Below are 26,088 nucleotides of genomic sequence, written 5' to 3'. Positions count from 1 at the left end.
TCCAGGATCCTATCCAGGACACTTAATTTTGCTGAACTAAAAAGAAATGTTTACATCACTACAGTAGATGAAAAGCTAGTGTTTTCTAATACAAACTAAAGCAAACTATTAAATGAAATATTCACAATACCACAAATCAATCTTGTTGAAACCATGCATTTAGGGAAAAATTGTTACTGCAGTTTAGCCTAACCAGTTTACTCTCGTGTATTTTGATTATCTCTGGGCCACTAAAATCATCTTACGTTCCATCAATCACATATTAAACACTGACTTGGTGAAGTCACTGCCCTATTTTTTACAGGAGGAATTGAGGCCCTGAGTGGTGACGCTTGTGAAGGTCCAGTGGGTGAAATCCTACCCATACTTCAGGGTCTTATTTTGTCATCACTTCCATGGAACACCCTCTCTGATCTCTTCAAATCTGTTAAGTGCCCCTCCTCTCTGCTCCCATTCCCACCCCCATTATCCCCATGGAAGCACTGACTCCTGTCTTGAAAAAGTGTATTGATTTGTCTCATTCGGCCCCCTCTCCCCATGCCCTGTGAAGTCATGTCCTGTTGATTCTCTACGCCCAGCACAGAGCAAGACTCAGTAAGTATTGGTGCACGAATAGATGGACGGACAGACAGGCGGACAAACAACGAAAAACCCTCTTAGTATTTCTATCTCCTGGAGACCTCTCTGTCTGTCTGTGATGACTGTCCAGAGATTTGCAGGCAGCACCCCTCCCTCCCCGGGGCCCACCCTGCTCCTGGCCTCCCTCATCCGTGCCAGTTTGCGGACTATCTCCTCACCACCCTGGTCATTTCCCTGGACCCACTCCAGTGGTCTGAGTGAGCCTGGGAGAGCCCAGAGGCAGCATGTAGGGGTCCTGCCTGCATCTCAGGAGGCACGTCCCAGCTCTTAGTAATGCATCTGAAGATAGGATTCTCTAAGGCGATGGTTTTCCTGGGGTCACTTGCTTTCAGTCTGCAGTCGCGGAGGGCCCCCGCCACAGGGTGACTTGCCACAGGTGAAAGCTTAACCCTGGTGCAGAGCTCCCAGGTCTCGGTTTCTCCCTACCCAAGCACTCATACTGTGGCCTCCTCGGCCTTCCCTGCTGGCCACTCAGACCCAAATGTTGATGCCTGCTGACAGGAGTGTATAATATGCACAACAAAAACCAACAAAACTTCTTTATCCAGGCCTCCAAGTCCTATTGAGGCCAATGCCCTGGTGTCCAGAGGAGGTCCTGAGTACAGGGAATGGTGGCTGTGGCGAGGCCAGAACAGACCAAAGTGAGCTGGATCTTTGTACGTGAGCTTACACTGGGCTCAAAGAAATACAAGGACTGCCTGTCCCAAATGAGCACCTGAGACTCATTTCCACCATGTGTTCCCTAACGGATGGCCCAGCTGCTGTGTAAACATCCCCCTTTCTGATTTTCAGAGAGCTGAATTCTGTTTTCCTTCCTTCTCTACTCCTTATGCCCCAGCACTGAGCACCAGACCTCAGCTGTTCCCTGAGGAGTGTTAGCTGCTCTCAGTCTGCGTGTTAGCCACGTACTCAGTCTCTCCATGTCATATTCCCATTCCTCATAACACCCTTCTGGACACTGACTTCTCCACCTTCCACATGGCAGATAAGGCTGGTTGGCAGCCAGCATCCATTCCCATCTCCTTCAGGTATGCCTTCCTGTAACAAGATGCTGGAGAACTGAAACCTAGTTCCAAGACTCCCTTGCTGCTCGGATCCTACATGCAAATTAGGTTCCTACGTATGTACTCACAGAAGGAAACAAGACGAAAGCAGCTTGATCTTTTGGCTGTGAGTGTTGACGATCAAGGAGGTCGAAATGTGGATATTGAAGGCATGGGTGGCTGAACTCAGCATTCCAAGTGTCATGTCACCCCGCCACATGAACTCACGCAGTCGTGGGGCACAGGTGGCTTCTTGATGCCCAGCAGTGTGTTCTTGAGCAGTTCTGGTGGCAACTTCCTGGTTCCCACTCCTGCAGGCCTTTCACAACTTTATAGCATTTTATCTGTGTATTAAACTCCTTCCTTCTAAAGATATCTAGAACAATTTGTTTTCTGTATGGAACTGATTCATCTCCCTCAGAACTGTGGCCTCTATGTGGCCTGAACCAGGCAGAGCAACTGCGACAATCACCTCTTCCCTGTCTGGCCCAGGCTCCACCCTCTTCCATTAGCCTCACACTCAGCCTGTTTCGGCGACGTCCTCACACTGCTGCCCTGACGCCCCCTCCAGCCCTACTGGGCTGTATCCTCCACACCGCCCCTTCCAGACCTAAGCATGGCACGTCACACTTCTCATTATTAACCTTTATCCATTAGATTTCACCCAGGGTTCAGCCTGTGAGATCTTCTGACTCCGACTTCCCAGGCTCCACCTCCCACATCACCACATGAACCAACATGAGAACCATCTGCCGTTTATAATCACAGAAACAGGAAAGGAGGGAGGTGAGGTCCAATATGGCGGTCGCTTTATGTTTCTGCTTAAGGCAAGCACGACTGAGATGCTGGCTGCTGGCTTCATACCCGGGCCAAAGCAAGGCTTCTTTTCCCTCTCTTTTTAAGAACAAAAATGGAAATGAATAGAAGCAGTGGCTATGATGCGGCCAAAATGCTCTGTGTGGAAAGCACACCTCTAGGTGATTCTCCTCCGCTTTGACTGGCGGTCCACGGTCTGGGCCGGGGGCAGCGGGATGCACAGGGCGCCCAGTCTGTGATCTTCCTCCCTGCCGGCCGCCAGAGACACCCTTCTTTTAGAGATCTTCAGCCTCATGGCTTTCGCTATCTCAATCATCCTAAGGAACAAACACACAAAACCAATGGAGAGTCTCCTCAGGAGGTCACTGCTTAGGGAGAGTTGGCAGGAGGCAGCAGCACTGTCGTGCTTCAGGCCATGAAAACAGAATCCCCAAAGCGGCCACCAGGGGAGAGGCAGGCGAGATCCCCGCCAGAGCCTCAGGCGACTTCATTTTAATGTGCTGCCATTGGAAAGTACCCTCATAGGTGACTGAAAACCAGGTAATCTATCTAGACCCTATTAATAACCTTGTTTACGTCCTATAACAAGCATTAAACACTTGCTAGAAGATTGCTAGAACAGACGCCAAGTATCTGCTCTCTTTGATTTTCAGTGTCACTGCCTGTGACAACGCCACTTGTGGGCTGCCATCAGAATAACCCCTCTGTAGACTCTAGGAGAGTCCAGACAAAGGTATTTTCACAGGCTCTCGTGAACACCATCAGGGTCCGTGGGTGTCCAATGCCCTTAAATCACCGACAAAGGCCCATGGACCCCACTGGTCAGGATTCTAGGAAGTTCTGCTCCCTACTCAGTCTGAATCCCCTCTAGCAAGGCCAGAAAAGGCCTGGAAGATCATCTCTGCCAAGTCTCCCACTCTGGTCAGAGAAGCCTCCGTGTGACATCCCTGCACAACAGCGGCCCCATCTTGCCCTCCCTGGCAGCCCCTTACATCTGACTCAGAAAGGTTGTTTTGCTAAGCTGAAATTGGGTTCTTGTAGCTTCCACCCCTTACAACATACAGAATCCCTCCCCCCAGAGAAAGAAATTTGGAGACTGGAGGCTGCTCGGTTACACGGGGACAGACCGCTATGGGAAGGTTCAGCTTTGAAGCCCAACTAGTCCTCTTCTTGACTGTGTGACCTTGGGAAAGGCAGTGACTTCTCTGAACTGTAGATTCTTCAGTTGTTTTTTTAGGGAAATCACTGAGATACTCTGGCAGATTTAATACTGCGCCTGGCATAGTGAAGGCACTCCATACGTGTGGCTGCTCACCTATTCCATCATTCATTCACTTGGGACCTCTGGTCCCAGGTCTTTCCCATCTTAAATGTCCCGTTCCCTCAATGGAGCCTCACGCTTTCCAGTGGTACCAGATATACGTCAAGGCACCCGAAGGGAGCTTTTGCCCTGTTGTGCTCACCTTTTCTCACTGAGCTTCAAATCCCTCTGTAACATAGTCAGGTCAATCTGGAAGTCGTTTATGTGCAAGGCCAGTATGATCACATATGCAGTGATCTTTGCCTTCATGGAATCGGAAATTAAGTTCCGCAAACTGCAAAAACAGTGGCAATAAAGGAGAGACAAAATTAAAGTCTAAGATGATTTCTCCACAAGCAAAATGAAAGCATCCCAGCCTGTTGCCATAGGCACTCAATCCCATCCTGGGATGGGATCTCTCTTCCCATCCTGGGGAGAGAAAGGGGAATTCGAGCGATATTCCTTTGTCCTACAAGGTGCCCAAGGCTTCACACAGTGGACACTGGGCCAATCTCAGTGCTCCCTCCTGGGGGAGAGAAGGCTGCACCCACACTTTTCCCAGGCACCGTGAGAAGCTTGTACTGGCCAGGACCTCGGGCCTGTCCCCGCCTGCTCAGCAGGGCTGCCATGAAAGCAATGGCTCCACACTGAGTTGCTGATGATTCTTCCAAGCACACTCAGAGCAGGAAACACCTTTCAAGCAAACAGCAGGTGCACTGCTTGGGATTCTTTCCCCAAAAGTATCACACACTGCCTTTCCATAGAACACCAGTTCTGTGGGACATCAAGTAGGGTTCCTCAAAGGACGTGTGTAAAGTGATTTATGTCTTTGTCGCAGGACTTTCCAGAGCCTTTAATGTAAACGTGTCCCAAGGAGACAGAGTATGTTCTATACACTCTTACTGGACCCAGGGCTCCTCCAAATGGCGGCGCTCCCTTTGGCACAGTGTCTCTGTGGACACGGAATTCTAGCCAAGCCCGTGCTCCCCACTCTCACCGCCCACCTGCTTTCTCCTTTACAAGGCACAAGCCAAAGAAATCACTCCCCTGACCTGCCGTTGTTGTAGGTCAAGCAGGTAAAGTGCTTCAGCAGTTTGGTGCTGATGATGTGTGGAATTCCAGGTCCCAGGGCACCTACAATACAAAGGTGAGTTTGATCATTTTCCGTCAAAACCCTCAGGTCACACGTGATCCAAGATCAAGAGCTGGGAGAAGAGGCCAACATTTGGGCCGCTGTTATGAACAGAACCACATGGTAAGAGAAGCAGGGCCCATGAAACAGAACAGCCACTTTCAAATGAAACCATACTCATTTCAAATGAAATTGCACGAGAGACATTTATGATGGGACGACAACAAGAAAGAAAAATAGACTCCAATGAGGCCTAAAAACACAGAATCCCTAAGATGTAAGAAAGCAAAAGAGGTTGTGGAGAAAGCCCAGAAACAGGGAAAGGAAGGGAGACTGGAATGTGAAAATGAGAATTAAGCAAGTACTGAAAAACAGAAGGATTCTTGGGTACGCAAACACAGTAATAAAACTCATACACCTTGTACCTAAAACCACAGGTGTCTCCTGCTGGCTTTCCAACTTTGGATGGATGGAAGGATGTGACAGCTATCCGTGGCCCTAGCTGTAGGTGACACTGGAATTACCAGCAGAAACTAACTCTCTCCTCTCCCAGTCAGAAGTAAGCTGACACAGCACAAACCTGTCACAAGCCTTCATGAGCAAGGTCAACTTTTCTCCCTCTATGAATGATGTGTCTAAAATGTTCGTTTGATTTGGATACTACACTTTGCCTAATGCAGAACGGACATGAATGTTAGCTCTAAACAATTACAGAATCCAACCTGCCCTCAGTTGCAGATGAGGCAAGAGCTTGGCAAGCCCTCTCAGCATGGCAGCAGTACCAACAGGAACCTCACTGTTACACAGTTAAAGACCTGAACAGACACCCATTTTCTTCTCTCATTAGAGCTGGTCTAAGTACAGACGAATAATAGACTGGAAATAGCCAGAAGAAAATGTCCACCGTGAACTTACTTTTCCGCTTAATCACTTTCTGTGCTCGAAATTTGATGAGTGTGTCCAGAAACCATATGCATCGGGCCTGGCGGTCTCGGCTCTCCTCATTTGATGGCAAAGACTTCAATGCTTCTATGACAAAGGAGCAGTGGCTAAAACAAGGGAGGGAAAGGGAACAATGTGTTGGGTGCGCCAGATCTGTCAGGAACCATTCACCACCTCACAGTTAGCACAGCAGGCACCCCTCACACCCGACACACACCCAATGCTCCCTGTAACAGGAGGAGCATGGTGGAGTGCAGGGGCGGTTGGGGGCTAGCATAATAAGTATGTTTGGCTTTGTGGTCCACCGGCTGGTACAACAACTCAAATCTGCCACTGCAGTGCAAAAGCAGCCACCACTAATCCACAAATGAATGACCATGGTTGCGTTCCAACACAACTTTATCCATGGGCAGCTGGCCAGACGTGGCACACAGGCCCCAATTTGCCACAATGTGTGGTCTGGAGCATAGGCTCTCAAGTCAGATGTCCGGGTGTGAATCCCCTGTGCCTTTTAGTGGCATGGGTACGTTTCTGGACATCTCTGAATATCACCTTTATCTATAAATTGGGGCCAATCATAGTACCCTCCTCAGAGGGATTTTCTGTGGATTAAAAGAGACAATGCAAGTAAAGCGCTTAGCATAGTGCTTGGCACCTGTAAGTGCTCAATCAATGTTAGCTATTATTTTTATGTACTGTTTTGCCACTATCAGGATCCTGGACACACGGAGATAAAACAGGCCCTTCAAGATCATGTAGCAGCCTCATTTCACAGACAGGAAAACTGAGGCTCAGCGAGGGGAAGATCACACGGTATATCCCGCAGAGCTGAGGGACTCAGTTCTCCAGACTTCCAGCCCAGAGCTCATCCCAGCACCTGCCCTGAGCCACAATCACATTAAGACAACTATCAACCAGTATGGAGCTTTTTTTGGAAATGGATCTTTGGTAAAAAAAAAAAAAAAAAAAAAAAAAAAAAAGAAAAAGAAAAGTATTTTCCAAAGCCGTGGATTTCAATGACCAGAAAAATTTCCAAAAAAAAAGTTGAGGAATCAATCTAGGATTGGCAACATTTTATTTTCTCAAGATGAAATTATTAAAAAAAGAAGCAAACAAACAAACAAAAACCTTCAAAAGCAAAACAATCCCACCATCATCACAAAAGAGCTGTTTTAAATGGCCAAAGGGGTGTGGAAATAATCTCTGAATTATGTAAAATATACAATGTTTAAAATATATAAATTTTACTTTAGAAAAGCTCACCCAGCACATCACCATGGATAAATTATCACTTCAGCTGGCACCTATTCTCAGGCCAGCACTTGGGCATTAAGCATAACATGGGGGATAGGCCATCTTTAGTTCCCAGGACAACTACAGGCCTCAACACCCTTTGCCCAGCCACAGGTTCCATGCACTCAAGAGGTCAACTCTCTCCCTTGAATGCCACCCACAGCTTTGGGGCAACGGGTCTGAAAAGCCAGACATTTAAGAAAACACTATCTCACATGTTCAAATGAGGAACAGACATTGATCCTTACTGACTGACACCCAAAGGTCTGCTTCAGGTCTGACTACTGCTGAGTCCCAACATCACACCCTCCCCAGACTCCATCTGCCCAAGTGGGGGTACCTGTTCTCTTCAATCATCTTCAGTATTTCTTCCGAGGTGACATTCCTGAAAGCTTCCGATGGGCTCTGAAGAGCTTCATACTCCGCAGGGGAAAGAACTAGGAAGTGGTCAAGAACACAATCTGACCAAAATGGAAACATCCAACCAGCTAGATCATCTCCTGGTGGCCTCATTTTAGAGATGGGAAAGCTGAGGCTCAGAGAGGGGGGATCATACAGCACTCTGGGGCAGAGCTCAGGGACTCAGTTCTGCAGACTCCGGGCCCACACTTTGTTCCCTGCCTGGGCTTTTCTGCCTTCTCTTTCTTATCACAAAGCCACTGTAGGCATTTTCCATCTGATTAGACCCGTGAGTAGGGAAATTGCAGGCGCCAACCCTTCCTTTTGCAAAATTAGTCTATCCTAGACTTTGGGCATTGGCTGACTTAAGCCATATTTGGACTCTTCGTGGAGAGTAACCCCTAGAGGGCCACGCTGTGGGCATTTGGCATTTTGCTGAGGAATGGATTTGAATCCCAGGAGCAGAGAAGCCAGTGCTGGAGGGGGTCCCTCAGCTAGTGAGGAAGCCTAGCTGACTTCCCAGCAACAACACTGGGCAACGGCGAAGGTCTGGATGTAGCTTCTCTGAGCGTCACAGGATCACCGATACCCTCCGAGGGCCTGGCTCTGCCGCTCATGTGTGTACATCCCAACATGTGAAAGAAGGCAGTGATTCCACCGCCAGAAGGATACGGTCTTCAAATTTATACACGTCTTCAGGCTTGGCTGCGTCGGCGTGGCAGGGAGGAAGGTAGAGGGAGTCGTCTTGCATGTCATCACGTTTGGCATCATTGACCAGAGCTTTTCAGTAAAAGGAGAGTTAGTGTGGGCATCACCCTGTTTGGCTTCAGGTTCCCCAACACTCATTGAAATCTGTGCACTCAAGGCCATAATCAGTCCAGCAACCCCTCATCTGAATGTTCCCGCCAATGTGGCCGAACCTCCCCATCAGGCTGACAGCCCAGCACTACAATGTCCACTCATGACACAAACCTAACCAGGCACCAGAGAAGGGAGATCCAGTGTGGTCTTCCCTCAAGTAACGTGCAGTATAATGGGGAGAGACAGGTGTGCTAATAAATATTTTCAATACAATACGATGGAAACTAAAAGTGAGGGACTTCCAAATAGCCTTTAAAATGGCTTAACTTCCAGAAAATTTCTCCACATACTATATGTGAAAAAAAAAAAAAATCAAATTATAAAACTGTAACTACCACAAAGGAATAACCATATAAGAATTAAGTATGCATATAGATAAGACAGAGAGGAAAACAGGAAAATCATAACCGTTGGTCTGGCAACTTTATGGGGAAATGGGTGAATTATTTTTCTTTTCATATATCCTCTAAAAACTAAACCAAAAAAATTTCAAAAATTTACTTAGACATTAAAGTATGTCTTTGAATAAATAGAGAAACATATTCCCATGTTCCTGGATGGGAAAATATAATATTGTAAAGATGTTGCTTCTCCCCGTATTAATCTCATTGGATTTTGAGGGAATTTGCAAAATAATTTTTAAGATCACCTGGAAAAGTAAGAACAAAGGAGAAGAGTAGATTTGACCTGTCACATAATAAACTGGAGGATGATAATCAAAAGATCCCGGTGCTGCTATAGGAATGGCCGGTCAGAACAATGGACCAGAACATAATTAAGAATGTGGTACAATGATAAGCGTGACGTTTTAAATCTCCTTTTACAAAAGGAAAGGATGGAGGTGGGGACAATTGGCTAATCACTTGGAAAACATAAAATGAGGTCTGCAGCATATGCCAAAAAAACGTCTTCATTGAGTGAAGATTTAGATGTGAAAATAAAATTGTAAAAATATTGAAATAAAATAGAAAAATAGTTATATGATCATAGCGTATGGATTTTCTAAAAATTACTGAAATTCCCTTTGAATAGAAAGCTCACGTGGCAGGCCACGCCAGATGTTTCTGACTACTTCCAACATCTGTTCTTGCAAAGGCCCTCAGAGAGAGGTAGGCAGAAAACTAGCCCTAACTCGCACCATTTCTATGTGTGAGGCAAGTAAAAAATCTCAAGAGAAAGTTGTCTCTGTGAGCAGATTCTTACCCCAAGTTCCAGCTACTTACCGGTCACACCCTTTGTATCAATAATATTCTCTGCAGCTTTAGCTACTGCACGATTCAAAGATTCACTGCCAACTGTGTTCATTCTCCTAGAGTTCAGAGCCCGCTTCTGTTTGGTCGTCCCAAAGGCTTCAATGCAAGAGTCCATCTGTGCAAGAGGCAAATTTGGTTACTCGGCTAGCTTCCCCTTGCTGTGTGATTAAGGGGAAACTCAGCTTTTCTGAGCCTTCATGACTTCACTTGTAAATTGGGCTGAATCATAGCTATCTACCTCAGAGGCTTATTGTAAGAATCAAATAAGATTAACAAATCTGAAAAACGTGCTTTGTAAACTGCAATGAGCCATTTATAAATCAACATCATCTCCACCTATAAATGTAAAGACTTGACTTGATTAGGGTTGGTAAATCTTTGGCACACAGCTTACCATTTTCCAACCCTACACCCAAGACAGACATTGGTAATAGAGCACTCACTCTTTCCCTGTGACTCTCAAGTAGCCTCACACCCCTTCTCAATACAGTGCTCCAGGCAGCACCGAAGGTTCAATGAATTTGCCATCCTGGGGTGAGATGAGCTTTGTAGGAACCTCCTACATTGAAAATCCTAAAGTTTACTTTGTTTTAATGTGAACATTTCTAGGCTACAACCAGTATTCTTCGAAACTTGGATTAAATCTTTAAAAACAAGTGTTATGCTACACTTATGTCAGCCCAGAGACCCAGTTCAAAACATCAGCACAGAACTGTGTGAGGCTGGTCCAGACAGGAAAACTGCTCTCTATGAGGCCAAGGAAGCCTCTGCTGGTGAACTGTCCAGGCAACCACAGAATAAATGAGCTGAGAGCAGCCAGGGAGACTCTGGTATTCAACCAGCTCATTTTACTGATGGAGAAACCCAGACCTAGAAGGAACTCACTTAAGGTCCCACGTCTTAGTTCGTCATACTTACCTTCTCTCTGAAAGTTTTGATCTCACTCTCTAATGTCAATTCACTCTCAACGGACTCATCTATCAAAACACAAAACAAAAAACAGAAAAATAAGCAAACTGTAAGGCCTACAAATAGTAAACGTTTAATATTTGTTTGTGTAACAGTTAATCTAAGAAAAACAGATTTCTTTACTCCAGGACTTCCCAGAGTTTAACATGAGTGTATACTATGGACATTTAGTATGTAGTTTTAGAGAATTTGGAGAATTAAGGAGTGAAACAAAGGGACCATGTGGTCCAACTGCTACAAATAAGGAAAAATGAAGCCTCCAGATGAAATGACTTGCCCCAGCTCAAGACGCTAGATAGAATAAACCAATATTTACAATTTTTTTTAAATGTTGAAACCAAAATTTGTTTAATCAACAAATTAATGAACAATTTTCTTGACCTTTTTGAAAGTTAGAAGATCATTTGGAGGATAATTTAAATGTAGTTACATTTGTTTGCAAAGTAGGGAATTCTTAACCTAGAGATTATGGACCCCTAGGAATTTCACAGATAGGCTTCAAGACTCAAGAGACCTTTAAAATTATATGCAAAATCTCATATATGTCTTTGTATACTACGTATGTTTCCAGGAAGTAGGTCCAAGTCCTTATCAGATTCTCAAAAGGGTGGAGACCACTGTTTTGAGAGAATGGAGTTAGAACTAATGCCTCTGAAGTTATAAGGCAGATTCACCATGATCCTTCCTTACTTAACACCCTCCCCCACCATGGTTCTCAGTACTTCAGATTTAGGGAACAGGAGCCCCTGGAGTCTGACCCTCTTATCTATCATTTTGGAAGATCCCACTCTAGCAGAGTAGCAATGCAACTTCTCCGACTGGATTAGGGAAAAATAAATGGATCTCTTCCCAAATTAGAAAGTATAGAGACTTTACATCAACATGAAAGCTACTGTCCACCATATAAGTAACTTCCAGTACCTGCCAGAGATTCTAAAACCTCTACCCCAACTAGGACAGTTAGGAATTAAGAAAGGCCCTCAATGGAAAAAGAGTATCAGACATGCCCTCCAATATTCTGCTCTGATCATTGCTCAACTTGCTTTAATTAACATTAGTATCTGATCTCAAGTCTGTAAACACCGTGAGACAGGATCTGTGACTGTTTTGCTACATCCACAGCCCCTAATTTGTGCCTGGAGCATAGTAGGTCATCAATAAATATGTACTGAGTTAAAACACTCTTAAGACTTGTTCAAATAAAAAAAAAATCTGGCAGAAAGACACCCTTTTAAAAATAACTACAAAAGTGTTTTTAGTTATCCAAATCCAAAACTCATCCTAAACCTAAAATATGCAGCATTTCTGTAAGCCTTGACTGGGACCTACCTGAAAACAGTGGCTGCATGCTGAACAATTCAGCATCATATACTTCCATTTGGCTAGAGGTCTTGTTCAAAATGCCCACAAAGTGCCTGAATAAAGAAGGAATAACATCAATGATAATGGATTATTCCAAAGGTATTGTTTATACAACTTCCTTTTTCCTGCTTAAAAGTTCTCAACCTTCTTTCTGTCTTAATACACCCAAGGAATGCATCACTTGCTCTGGAGTAACAATAATCCCCTAGAGCAGCAATTCTCTGCGTGGGGCTGGGGTGAGAGGGTTCATGATGTGTTTCTGAAAAAAGAAAGCGACAGGTGACTCTGGCAGGCAATCATATTTGGGCTCACTGCTACAGTGGGAAACCCTTCTGGGATGTAAGAATCTAGAATTACACTAGAACTTACTGCACACATAAATTTTATGGAAGCAAAGACAAGTAAAGCCCGGGTAACTACTTGGAGATCAGTCTGAACTAGAAAATCTTTGTATTAAGGGATGATGATGCAGAACCAATAGTTTTAAGCACATACTTGTTAATCTGACTTCTATCGGGGGGTCCAGTGGGGCTCTGAAAGGGCCTTGTTTGTGGTTCACTGTTGGATACCATCACGGGGACACTGCGTTATACCAGCCCCTGAAAGGGGCTTTTAAATTATAGACCATTCAGTCTGGGCAATCTTCATTGTACCCCGCGGGAGACCGGGGGTCAGTGAAGTTAAAATTGCCCAAAGTCAGACAGTCAATCAGGGACAGAGCTGGATAGAAACCCTGGAGCCTTTGACACTACCAAATCTCTTTCTTGTAGTTACTCCTAAAGAAAACTTCTGGCAAGCTTTGGCCTACTGATCATACATTCCATATTAGCAAAGACTGTTGCCTTTTGGAAACAAGACAGTTAAAGCTAAGTTCTAGAAATATAACGTGCTGTATGGTGACTATGGTTAACAATACTGTATTGTATATTTGAAAGTTGCTAAGAGAGAAAATCTTAAAAGTTCTCATTACAAGAAAAATAAAAGTGTAACTATGTGTGGTGATGGATGTTAACCAGATTTATTTTGGTGACCATTTCATTACACATATATCTATCTGATCATTATGTTGTACACCTGAAACTAATACAATGTTATATGTCAACTACATCCCAATTTAAAAAAATTTTTAAAGAATGTTACAAATGAATGAGGTTTTCAGGAAATTCAACAAATGTAAGTCAACTTTCTTTTCAAGAATGTCTACAGGCTGCTGTGACGGCCCCTGCGTCTGGGAACACAGGGACTTGGTAAACCTCTCCAGATGTCCCCCACTTCCCCTAAAGCAAACATCCCCTAAAGTAGACACAGAACAGCAGTCAGTACCAGGGCTGCTACCATCACTCCCCTCCCCATCCAGCTGTCCCTTCCCCTGTCCCTACCTGCACAGAGTGTTGCATTTGAGGGCTCCAGTCCCAAAATTGTTTCCCACATAGCAAAGTCTGTCTGTTTCAGCTGCCTAAAATGCAGAGGGGGAAAAGCTCCATTACAACCAATGTTGACAGGTATTAAGCAGCTTATCTCCCATTTCCACATTTGCAAAGAGCTTTAGAATTCAAACTACAGACATCAGAACCACAGAGCTGCTAGGAGACATCCAGCCTCACGATCTCTAAGTGAATCTGGGATGCCCCTGGGGGAAAGACAAGAGGACTTTTGAAAGGGAAGCTGCAGATCGTGCGGGCTTCTAGCTGGTCTGAAAAGTTCTTGGGGAAGCTGTACCGCAGAACTTGGGAGACAGGCCCTGGACTGTCCACACTTATAGGAGTTAAATAAACTGATTCTGCAGGCAACCTCCTGGGTTCACAGTCCATACCCTTCTTGAACCTCTTTGCCCACCTCTCCCATGACTGCTCCTTATATGCTCTTAGGACCATGGAAATGGCTGATTCACTCCTCAACCACAGCCAAGCTTTACTGCTTCCCAATGTTTGTCCTCACTATTCTCTTCAGTTGGAATACTAAAACCTCAGCTGTCAAACCCTCCTCCATCCTTCCGAGCTCAGCTCCATGTGTCCTCCCAGGGAGACACTCTAGCACGCAGAGATGTTGACGGAGCTCACTGTGCCTTGTACTCTCCCTCCCTCGGGCCCTAAGCTTCGTCTGTTTGTATGAGTGTCCCTCACAGCCAGCTCTCAACTCTCTAGAGTTCTCTGCACTGTACTTGCAATGTTTCTGTAAGTTTGAGATTGGGTAAAATCTCAAAGACTTTTCTAGAGCAGTAGTTCTCCACCCAGGGAATTCCCACTCGTGGGGACATTTGGTAATGTCTGACATTCAGGTTGTCACAACCTGGAGGTTGTGGAGGCTAGGGAAGCTGCTAAACATCCAGTGATGCACAGGGCTGCCCCCACAAGAAAGAATTATCTGGGTCAAAATGTCAATAGCACCAAGGTTGAGAAACCCTGCTCTAGAATACAAGCTCCCGCAGAGTGGGGCCAGGTGGATGTTCAATAAATGCTGTTGAATGAAGAAATGAATGAAAGGCTATCACTTCACCCAAAGTAAGAAACTGAACGGAGCCTGTCCCCACACCCCTACCTGCTGGAGCTCAGAAGAGTTCTTCAAAGGCTCATTTGCCATTTCCCCCTTTTCTCCTCTCCCTCCCTCCCACATCCACCACACTCAAGGGGTCCTGAGGCCTGCAGAGTGGAGGCAACTGGCCACTCCAGCACTTACCAGGATCCGCTGAGTCCTCTTCCTGGGGTTTGTGGAGTCATTGTTCTTGTACAAGGTGAAGCGCATGTTGCCTGGATCCCGCAGCTTCCCATTGGAGAACTGGACTGTAAGATCACATTCCCAGACGGGATGGGATCAGAAGGTCCCACAAGGTATGGTGGGGAGGAACTGGACTGTCAGTGGGAGGGAGTGACTGGAAAAATGAGGATGGCAAGTAAGCCCAGGTCCTGACTTGAAGTGGGACTGAAGGAGGTCCTGGTCCACTTGGGAAGAGAGGATGGGGAGGTGAGGGGGGTCCCGGGGAGGGGCTGCGGCAGTAAGGAATAACTAGGGGAATGGGGTCAACTGAGGAGGCCTCATCCAGACCTAGAGAGCGATGGAATCCCTGCCCAGGGGAGAGAATGAGATGGAGCAGGTCTAATTCCTCGTGAGTGAGAGGATGACAGCATCCTGGGTACAGTCCTGGGGAGGAAGTGATAGGACGTCCTCATCAGCGTGGGAGGTAGCGGCAGAAACGTGCTGGGATGACAGAGGGGCCCTGGCCGAGTTCCAAGTAGTGGTGGACCAAGGAGCGGGCTGGGGGTGGGGGGCTCTTGGCGCGGCTGGGAAAGGGGTCCGGCGGGGGGCGGGAGGGCTGTAAAGGTACAGGAACGGGAGCGGAAGTTATGAGGAGCTCTGTTCCAGCTCCGCAGTCTTTACCCAGTACAGCTCTCTGGCTCTCGTCCGGCTCCCCACAGTACAGCCACTTCGCACTCGACAACACTTCCGCCGCCATCTCGCCTCTACGGCCGCCAAGCCCAGGAGTTAAGACGGTACGAGCCACCCGCGTGTTGCCCAACACTCCGAGGTAGCACAGCGGGCCGGAAGAGGCGTGGCCCAAAGACACCGTTCCTTCCGCGCTCCCGCCCCGAGCGCGGAGGCGCACCAATCCCCGCCCACCTGTCGCCCCGCCTCTCCGCGCAGAGGCGTGGTCTCTACACTGCCCCGCCCCAGCCTTGGACAGCCTCTCGGAGGCGCTCCACGGGATTGGCCCAGCGCTCCGCCTGGCAAGAAGGGTTGTGTGGGACAAGGGTCCGAAGTTCCTAAAAGTCTTGCTGCTTTTGCCTAACAGTCATGTGGGTTTTCTTCCTGCTCAGCACGATCTACGTAGAGTATGATCTATCTCCCCTATGGTGACAAATACATCCTACAAGACCTGAAAGGCCAACTTCAAATTTAGAATTCTCTGAGAGGCACTCCTTGAACCCCAACTAAATGTGGCAGCTGGCAGAGAGCAGTTGGTCTCTAGGGCCTCCATCCACACGTGGACATCCAGTCCTTAAGTCCAAGTTTCGTCCACAACGCTGCAAACAGCTTCTAGCCATGATCACTCCTCAGACCCAGGCGTGCATACACCTGTGTGTGGTCCAACCAACCCAGGGAGGATGGACCAGGGGAGTGGCTCAGCAGGCTCAAGAGCATTTGAACCAAACATCCAGTCCGGTGGACTAGAAGGCAGGGAGTTGGATCTGATGGGTAAGTCCCATAGTCCCTGAAGATTCAACCCTCCACATGGGCAGTTATCAAAGCAAAAGGGTCAAAGCAGAATCCCTAAGGATAGACCCAGGAGGAGGCCCCTTTTGCCCTGTCAAAGGCGAGTACTGTTGTAGGGCAAGAACTTGGGTTGACTCATCTCTGCTCTCCAAATCTCCTTTAAGATTCATCTCCTCCAGACACACACCCAGGATGTTTTGAATAACCCTAACACTGAGCTCCCCTTAGAGTACTTGTAATGCTTTTCCCAATCTCAAACTTACAGGAACATTGCAAGTACAGTGCAAAGAATTTGCTTTTGACCTGAACCTTTCAGAGTAAATTGTCAACCTGATGACTTCCTTACTCTACTTTGACTTTCACAATTTGACAATTTAAAAGATTACAGGCTAGTTATTTTGTAGAATGTTGCTCTGTCTCGGTTTGTCTAATGTTTCCAAGTGATTAGTTTCAGGTTATGCATTGTTGGCAGGAATATCACAAACATGAGACTGTTCTAACTGTATCCTATCAGACGGCACACAATTTCAATTTGTCCCATTATATTAACTTTGATCACTTAATTAAAGTGGTATCAATCAGGATTTACTACTGTAATGTTATTCTTTCTCCTTTGTAATTAATAAGTATTTTGTATGCAGGTACTTAGAGACTAAATAAATCGTATCCTGTTCATCCCACTTCTGATTTATTCACTCATTAATTATATCAGTATGAACTTACAGGTTCCTACTTTATTCAGTAGATTAGAATATGCTACTATCATTTATTTTTATGTCCAAACTTTCCCAGATTAGGCAGTGGGAACCCCATCAAGCTGGTTTCTGAATCATCACTAATCCTAGGAGCCTAGCATAGGGACTGGAACTCAAGATGCTTAATAATATTGGTTAAAATGAACTTGCATTGTGTTTACACATGGTAGATTCTCTGTGTTGATTCGTTGAATGAAAATATGAACCGTTAGATCAAAGTTAAGGGGTGACAAAGAAGACAGGAGGGTCTACAAGGAGTCAATTGTAGTTCATGAAGGAAGTATCCTGGCCCCTCCTGATAAAGGGACATGTTGTATGACCTTGCTTCTCGAAGTGTGGACCTCAGGCCAGTAGCATCACCTGGGAACTTGTTAGCAGTGCAGAATCTCCTGCCCTATCAAGTCATCTGAATCAGAATCTGCACTTTTAACAAGATCCCTAAGTGATTTCTGTGCACTTTAATCTTGGGAAGCACTCTTGTACAAGACTGTTTCCCTTTCAAGGTACATCTTTATCAGGCAGACAAAGTCTGTGCAAGTGCTCAGAATTGGCTGTTTATAGCTGGGTGAAAGACCCAAGAGTACCACACGTGGAGTTAGAGCAAAGACTCCCAGAATTACCACAGGCAAGAATTCAAAGTGACAGAGATTCTATCTGGGGAAGGAAAGTGTTAATGGCAAGGTGGTTGAGACCGGGACTATGTTGTTTAGTTATTTCGCAATGATTCAAAACATATATATATACCATATGCATATAAATATACATATACGTTAAGTGGGACAGGACAATATAGAGCCCTACTCAGTCAGTGACCAAAATACAAAAAGTTATAGTGACCTCTTCTAAATTCGAATCAGGGTAATCACGGGCAGAATTTACCATAAATGTTTGTTTGTAAATTTGGTTTGGAAATTCATTGACTTCTGGAGTTGTCTTTTAGCATCATTTTTCAGAAGAGGAAAACTTGATATATATTTTGAAAGTAAGGAATGAGGCAGAATCCTCCTTTCCTGGGGTAATATCTCCATCTGCTGGTATTTCAAGATATCGCTAACGAAGACCCGGAAAGGCAGACCAGATCCCGCAGTATGTTTGTAGACACTCATTGTGTACTCTCAAAAATGTTTCTTCTTCTATTTCATCTTTTCTCTTCCTTTCTTCTGCCTCTGCCTCAATTTTTTATCCCTTTGTTTCTTTTTCTGTGTTTGTCTCACTCTTCTGTTCTCCCTTCTGTTTTTCTCTTCCTTCATATTTCTGATGCAGATGCTGTTTGTACACCTATAGATATGGGCGACTCATTTCTTATAAGGCAGACTTTTCACCTTGGCTAGGTTTTTCCTTACATGGAGCTGAAGTTGCCCTCTGTAGCTTCTACCTGTGATGGCAGTTCTGCTTCTCTAGGGCCACACAGAACACGACCAACTCCTCTGCCCTGAGCCCTTCAAAAGCCTGACTGCTCTGACCATACTTTCCATTGACCTGCTCCACTGCTCCTCAGTAACTCCTTCCAGCCCCTCAGCGATTTCACACACCAGAGTTCCTAGGTCTGTCTTCATCTGGTCACCACTTCTGGACATACATTAATACATCTGGATCTTTTTGAAACTGTGAAGCCCCACATAGATCAATACTCCAACTCTGGGCTGGGTAACACAGAATAAAGAGGACCCATCAACTCCCTTCTGCTATTTGCCATGCCTCTCCTAATGAAACCAATATGTGAATTTATTCTTAGCCTCTATACTGTTCAGTTAACTTATTTAGGGTTAATAAACAAAAATTCTTGATTTTGCTTCTGCTAAGCCACAGTATCCCTGAATTTTTATTTTTTTTAAGGAGGGCGCAGCTCACACTGGCCCATGCGGGGATTGAACCAGCAACCTTGGTATTATTAGCACCACGCTCTAACCAACTGAGCTAACTGGTAACCCCATCCCTGATTTTTTTAAAAAAACAAAGATTCAGAGCTTTATGTGAGGCTTGTTAAATTTAATCGTGTTAGATTTAGCTTACTCAGATTTTTTATTTTTCCCAACATTTTTTAGATTTACAATAATTATCAAAGCAATTTTGATGTCCAATATTGGGGAAAATACAGAAAAATATAAAGAATGCAATTATAGTAACCCATGATCTTTTTCCCGCCTAAAGGCAAACATTGTTAACATTCTGTTTTATTCCTTTCCAGATTTGTCTCTCTGCATATCTATGATTATATAACTGATACAGTATTGTATTCAATTGTGTATCCTCCTTTTAAAAATTTTAAAATCATCTTGCAAGCATTTTCTCAAATCACACATGATAGTTCATTGAATGTTGCCACAATCCTTTAGTTGATCACTTAGGCTAGTCCCAATTTTCTCCCTGTTACATGCAACATTACATGAACTTTTTAAGCATAAAACTTTGTGGGTTTTTTTGGATGAATTCTTTAGTTGGGGTCCTAGGATTTGAATTAATGAGTCAAAGAGCATGAACATTTTTTTAAAATCTTAATACACAGTCAAATTTCACTCCAAAAATTTTCAGATCTTTTAAGCGATCTGCCTTCTAACTCTATTCAAGACATTTTGGAAGATATAAGAATAAAAATACACAATGCTTGGCCTCAGGAATTACTTGGTAGGAGGAACACAAAAATGGAAAAGAGCACTCTTAAGGGTGGGTACTGTTAAGTCTTTAGAAATTCTCAGTTCATTCAGTTTCATTGCTTTATTTGTTTTGAATCTTTGTTACTAGGATTATACTCATTCCGGCTTATTATCTCTTCTTAATGAATTAACCCTTTTCTCATTAGAACTGTCCTTCTATATCTCTCATAACATTCCTTGTCCAGAAGTCCACTTACCTGATCTTCAAATAGTCATTCTGGCTTTCTTATGATTGGTGTTTCCATGATACATCTTTTTCTATCTTTTTACTCTTAATCTATTTGTATTTTTATATTTAAAACAGGTTTCTATGGACAGCATGTTTCATGTTTTCTTCTTTTATAGTTTGGTTTCAAAAGGTTTTAATATTTCATTCATTTGATAATAAATTTGTTGTAAGAAGTTAGATACCCAATATATTTTTTCCAAAATACTTCCCAGTTTCACAGGCTCAAAATTTAATCTATATTTCTTCCATTGCTTTGAAATGACAACTTTTTCATACATTAAATTCTCTTATATATTTAGGTCTATTCTGGACCCTCTGTTTTGATCCACTGAATTATCTGTCTATTCATATGCCAGTACCAAGTTTTGGGGGTTTATTTATTGTGGTAAAATACACATAAAATTTACCATCTTAACAATTTTAAGTGTACTACAGTTCGGTAGTACTAAATACATTTATAATGTGAAACCATAACCACCATCCATCTCAATAGCTCTTTTCATATGTAAAACTGAAACTCTATACCTATTAAATAATAACTCCAATTCTTATCTCACCCAAGCCTCTGGCAACTACCATTCTACTTTCTGTTTCTATAATTTTGACTGCCCTAAGTACCTCACATCAGTGGAATCCTACTTAGTGGAGTCATCAGTATTTGTCTTCTTTTAGCTGGCTTATTTCACTTAACATATGTCCTCATGTTTCACCCATATTATATACAGCATGTCACAGTTTCCTTCCTTTTAAAGGCTGAATAACATTCCATTGTATGTATATATCACATTTTGCTTATCCATTCATCCATTGGTAGACATTTGGATTGCTCCCACATTTTAGCTATTATGAATAATGCTAATATGAACATAGGTATACAAATATCTATTTGAAATGCTGCTTTCAATTCTTTTGGGTATATACCCAGAAATGGAATTGCTGAATCATATGGTAATTCTATTTTAAAAATTTTGAGGAACCGCTATACTATTTTCCATAGCAGCTGTACCATTTTACATTCCTACCAATAGGGCATAAAGAAGGGTTCCAGTTTCTCCACATCCTTACCAAAAATTATTTATTCTTTATGTTTTTGACAGTAGCCACCTTGACAGGTGTGAGGAGATATCTCATTGTAGTTTTGATTTTTTTCCCTAATGATCAGAGATGTTTCATATGCTAATGGGCCGTTTGTATATCCTCTTTGGGGAAATGCCTATTCAAGTTCTTTGCTCATTTTTGAGTTACATTTGTTTTTTGGTTGAGTTTTAGTTCTCTAAATATCCTGGATATTAATCCCTTATCAGATATATGATTTGCGACTATTTTCTCACATTCTATGGGTTGCCTTTATATTCTGTTGATATTTTGATGCACATTTAAAAATTTTTCACGAAGTCCAATTTGTCTATTTTTTCTTTTGTTGTCTATGCCTTTGGTATCATCTCTAAGAAATCATTGCCAAATCCAATGTCAAGCTTTTATCTTATGTTTTCTTCTAAGAGTTTTATAGTTTTAGGTCTTACATTTAGGTCTCTGATCCACTTTGAATTGTTTTTTAAAATAATGTTAAGTAAGGGTCCAATTTCATTATTTTGCAGTTTTCCCAGCACCATTTGTTGAAAAGACTGTCCTTTCCCCATTGAATGGTTTTGGCACCTTGTCCAAAATCACTTGATCTTATATGCCTGAGTTTATTTCTGGGCTCTCTATTCCATTCCATTGGTCTACGTTTGTCTTTATGCCAGCACCACACTGTTTCAATTACTATGCCTTCATAGTTAAGTTTTTAACTCAAGAAATGTGAGTCTTTCAGCTTTATTCTTCTTTTTCGTGATAGTTTTGGCTATTCCAGGTTCTTTGAAATTCCATGTGAATTTTGGAATGAGTTTTTCTATTTTGGCAAAAACATATTATTGGGATGTTTGATAGCAATTGCATTGAATCTGCACGTTGCTTTGGACAGTATTAACATCTTAACAATATTAAGTTTTCCAACCCATGAACATGGAATGTGTTTCCATTTATTTATATCTTCTTTAATTTCTTTCAGTAATGTTTTATAGTTTTCATTGTATAAATCTTTTAGTTCCTTGGTTAAATTAATTCCTAAGTATTTTATTCTTTTTGATGCTAAAGTAAATGGAATTCCTTTCATAATTTCCTTTTGAGATTGTTCATTGTTAGTGTGTAGAAATGCAACTGATTTTTGTGTATTGACTTTGTATCTTTGTAGTTTGCTGAATTCATTTATTAGCTATCACAGATTTGGGGGGAATCTTTAGGATTTTCTACATATAAGATCATATCATGTGCCAACAGAGATAATATTACTTCTTCCTTTCCAATTTGGATACCTTTTATTTCTTTTTTTTCCTCAACTGCTCTAGCTAGAAATTCTAGTATTATGTTGACTAGAAGTTGTGAATGTGGGCATCTTGTCTTGTTTCTGATCTTCGTGGAAAGGCTTTAAGTCTTTGATGTTTGATGTGGGTTTTCACATTTTTTAATATGTTGAGGTGGTTTCCTTCTATTCCTAGTTTATTGAGTGTTTTTGAAAAGGCGTTGAATTTTGTCAAATGCTTTGTCTGCATCGATTGAGATGATCATGTCTTTTTTTCCTTTATTCTTTTAATGTGGTGTTTTGCATTGATCAATTTTGTATATTGAACTATCCTTGCATTCCTGGAATAAATCCTACTTGGTCATGATGTATAATCCTTTTAATATGCTGCTGAATTCAGTGTGCTAATATTTTGTTGAGAATGTTTGCATCAATATTCATAGAGGACATGGGTCAGTAGTTTTCTTATAATGTCTTTGTCTGGCTTTGGTATCAGGGTAATTCTGGCTTGATAGAATGAGTCTAGGAAGTATTCCCTCCTCTTTAAGTTTTTAGAAAAGTTTGAGAAAATTGGTGTTAGTTTTTTAAATGTTTGGCAGAATTCACCAGTGAAGCCATCAGATCCAGGGCTTTTATTTGTCAGGAGATTTTTGATTACTGATTCAATGGCATTTATAGCTATAAATTTACCCCTTAGTACTGCTTTTGCTGTGTCCCATAAGTTTTCGTCTGTTGTATTTTCATTTTTATTCATCTTTAAGTATTTTCTAATTTCCTTTGTAATTTCTAATTTGACCCATTGGTTATTTAAGAGTGTGGTGTTTAATTTCCACAGATTTGTGAATTTTCCAGTTTTACTTCTGTTATTGATTTCTAACTTCATCCCATTGTAGTCAAAGATACTTTGTATGATATTCATCTTTAAAAATCTATTGAGACTTAATTTGTGGCCTAATTTGTGGTCTATTCTGGAAAATGTACTAGGTGCACTTGAGAAGAATGGGTATGTTATTTTTGTTGCATAGAGTGTTTTGTATATGTCTATTAGATCCATTGGTTAATTATGTTAAGTCCTCTATTTCCTTACTTATTATAATCTGTCTGGTTGTTCTGTCCATTATTGAGAGTGGGATATTGAAGTTTCCAATTATTATTGTAGAACTATTTTCCCTTCAATTCTGTCAGCTTTTGCTCCAAAATCCCATGGAAGTCACTTCAGCAGGAGGGGGAAGGGCTTGTAACAATGAAGGGGAGGTACACAATAATGGCTACCTGCCTCTTTGATCTGCATCTCTGTGATCACTAGCAGCAAGAAGTGATCTCAAATATTTGGAGGACAGGGTCCTTTTTGTCCACTGTGGCTCCCACAAGCTGGTACAAACTGCTCCAGGAACCCATGCATAACAACTCACCATGTGGCTGAGGGGTGAAGGATGGGTTACTTTTCCTGTGCTATGAGCTAAAATTGACCAAAATTAACTGCAATTTACCTTTCAAACACTTCCCTAAAAGTTGCAAACCTTCAATAGACTCCTGAGTTCCAAAATAGTTACATTAGATAGATTCTGCCATTGCAATTGTCTGGGTAGGGAGGCAGATTTTTGGTGCTTCCTACTCTGTCATCTTTGCAGAATCATCTCTCCCCCCCCTTTTTTTTTAAACATAAGAAAGCATTATAAAATATATTTGTAATTGTTAGGGCTATGGGTGCCTTGTTGATTTTTTTCCAGAATTTTCTTCACTATTCCTACAATACTGTTTTCCTTTATAAATCTTAGAATCAATGTGTCTAGTTCTAAAAAGTATCTTATTGAGACTTTTTTTTTTTTTTTTTTTAAAGAGAATCATTAGTCTTCCAGGATCCCCAGTTCAGGATCACTGGCCTTTTTTTTTTTTTTTTTTTTAAGATTTTATTGGGGAAGGGGAACAGGACTTTATTGGGGAACAGTGTGTACTTCCAGGCCTTTTTTTTTTTTCCAAGTCAAGTTGTTGTCCTTTCAATCTTAGTTGTGGAGGCTGCCGTTCAGCTTCAAGTTGTTGTCCTTTCAGTCTTAGTTGTGGAGGGCGCAGCTCAGCTCCAGGTCCAGTTGGCGATGCTAATTGCAGGGGGCGGAGCCCATCATCCCTTGTGGGACTTGAGGGATTGAACCGGCAACCTTGTGGTTGAGCCCACTGGCCCATGTGGGAATTGAACCGGCCGCCTTTGGAGTTAGAAGCACAGAGCTCCAACTGCCTGAGTCACCGGGCAGGCCCTTATTGAGACTTTTATTGGGAAATTTATAGCTTAATTTAGGAAGAATTTTGTTAATGGTTTGAAAACCCACACAAACTAAAAGTCCTGGTTTTCATAAATACTACTAAAATAATAAAGCTTTTAATAAACATTATATTAATACAGAAGTATATAAAGACTATAAACTAAGAAGGCCCTCTTAAAACATTTCCTTATCACTCCCTCCTCCCCAACACCCTTCACTGAGGTAACTTGTGAATAGCTTGATAGTATCCTTTCACACTTAGCCATACATTTACAAATGTTTATGTGTATGTCCACATGCAGGTTTTCACTGATTTTGTTTTGTATGTATATGAGATCATTAGTGATGGCGCAATAAAATGCATGTGTCAGTTTTTTGTAATCCTCTGTAGATGCACATTCAGCTTTTTTTTCTCTCCTACTAACAAACCTGTGATCAATGGCTTCCTATGTATTCTCCTACATTTGTGTATTTCATCTAGGTTAATTTGTGTATTTCAGAATACGTTTCTAGAAAGAAATTTCCAGCTAGAAGGGAATGAATGCATATTTAAAATTTTGATTTTCTTAGAAGTGCAAAACTTGACTGTAAAGTATATAGATTTCCAGATTGTTGGAGAAATTAAATTACTCTTTTATCCTTAAAAAAAAAAAAAAAAAAAAAATTTTGATAAATACTACTGTTATCTTCAAAAACAGTGTCAATGATACTCCCATCAACAAAATAGGAGGGGGGCCTTTTCAGTACTCTCCTACCGGGTTTCCCCCAAAATAAGACCTAGCCGGACAATCAGCTCTAATGTGTCTTTTGGAGCAAAAATTAATATAAGACCCGGTCTTATTTTACTATAAAACCCGGTCTAATCTAATCTAATCTAATCTAATCCCGGGTATGATATAATATAAAACCGTGTCTTATATTAATTTTTGCTCCAGAAGATGCATTAGAGCTGATTGTCCGACTCGATCTTATTTTCGGGGAAACACGGTAAGTACTGAATATACAAATATTTTAAGCTTTTGCCAAGTTGTAAATTTGAGATATCTAGCTCACAGCAGTTTTGTAAGGGTCCTGTGTGAAAACACCTCACACACCGTCCAGCCAATTTGGCAATAAAACATCTGTACGGGCTATAAAGAGTCAGGGACTCTTCAAGAACAGAATTTACCATCCGACTTCATCGAGGCCTTGAAGAAATCCCAAAGGCAGTATTTCCAACCTGTAACGTCTGAAGAGATGGATCAGCTGTAATAATATTGGGGTGTTAAGCTCTGACACAGCAGGACGTTCCTTTTTAAAAATAGTGTCTCCCTTCTCTCCCCCCAAAAGGAGCTTGAGGCAGTCCCCAGCCTGCCGTTATCTCTGGAGCCACGCGGAGTGCCCAAAAGCTCCCTAGGGAAGGCCCCTTCCAAGCTTTCTTCTCTCCTCTTCACCCGAGAAAGGAGGGCTTCTTCCTGCCCCAGTGCCTGGTGCCCTGGGAGGCCACGGGCTGGACTCCCTCCGGGATCGGGCTGTCCGTCTGAGAGTGCAGCGGGGATCCCGGGAGCCGTCCCAGAGCTTGCTCTTTTCTGACAGCATCCCACCGAAGTCCAGGACCGTCCAGGTGTCCAACTTTGGTTTCGGAGAGGTTGGT

The 26,088-nt window shown here is 42.8% G+C and overlaps 2 protein-coding genes across 4 annotated transcripts in view; one reads left to right on the top strand and one right to left on the bottom strand.

The window, feature by feature from the left end:
• FBXO10 (F-box protein 10) overlaps window positions 1-2,050 on the top strand; it is a 43,156-nt gene extending 41,106 nt beyond the window's left edge. Inside the window, exon 12 of one of the 2 annotated variants that reach the window (XM_081067404.1) lies at window positions 1,668-2,050. In XM_081067404.1, coding sequence (XP_080923530.1) covers window positions 1,668-1,702 — 35 coding nt within the window. In that variant the 3' untranslated portion in view covers window positions 1,703-2,050. The remainder of the gene's footprint in view (window positions 1-1,667) is intronic. The other variant, XM_081067403.1, reaches the window with a different exon arrangement.
• Window positions 2,033-15,553, bottom strand: POLR1E (RNA polymerase I subunit E). Of its 2 annotated transcripts, none has more exons than XM_081067409.1 (12): window positions 15,385-15,553; window positions 14,686-14,878; window positions 13,389-13,465; window positions 11,977-12,062; window positions 10,597-10,655; window positions 9,649-9,793; window positions 8,237-8,344; window positions 7,506-7,602; window positions 5,846-5,979; window positions 4,851-4,932; window positions 3,962-4,093; window positions 2,033-2,815 (listed from the first exon to the last, which is right to left on the bottom strand). In XM_081067409.1, the coding sequence occupies exons 2-12, from the start codon at window positions 14,749-14,751 to the stop codon at window positions 2,656-2,658; spliced, it is 1,146 nt and encodes a 381-aa protein (XP_080923535.1). In that variant the 5' UTR covers window positions 14,752-14,878; window positions 15,385-15,553; the 3' UTR covers window positions 2,033-2,655. The 2 variants fall into 2 exon arrangements, with proteins under 2 accessions (XP_080923535.1, XP_080923534.1); XM_081067408.1 differs by having other exon boundaries at window positions 14,686-14,789; window positions 15,385-15,548.
• Between the last annotated feature and the right edge of the window lie 10,535 nt (window positions 15,554-26,088).

Source organism: Rhinolophus hipposideros (assembly GCF_964194185.1).
Source record: "Rhinolophus hipposideros genome assembly, chromosome: 11".
NCBI lineage: Eukaryota > Metazoa > Chordata > Mammalia > Chiroptera > Rhinolophidae > Rhinolophus > Rhinolophus hipposideros.
This window is presented reverse-complemented; position numbering and strand designations above follow the sequence as displayed.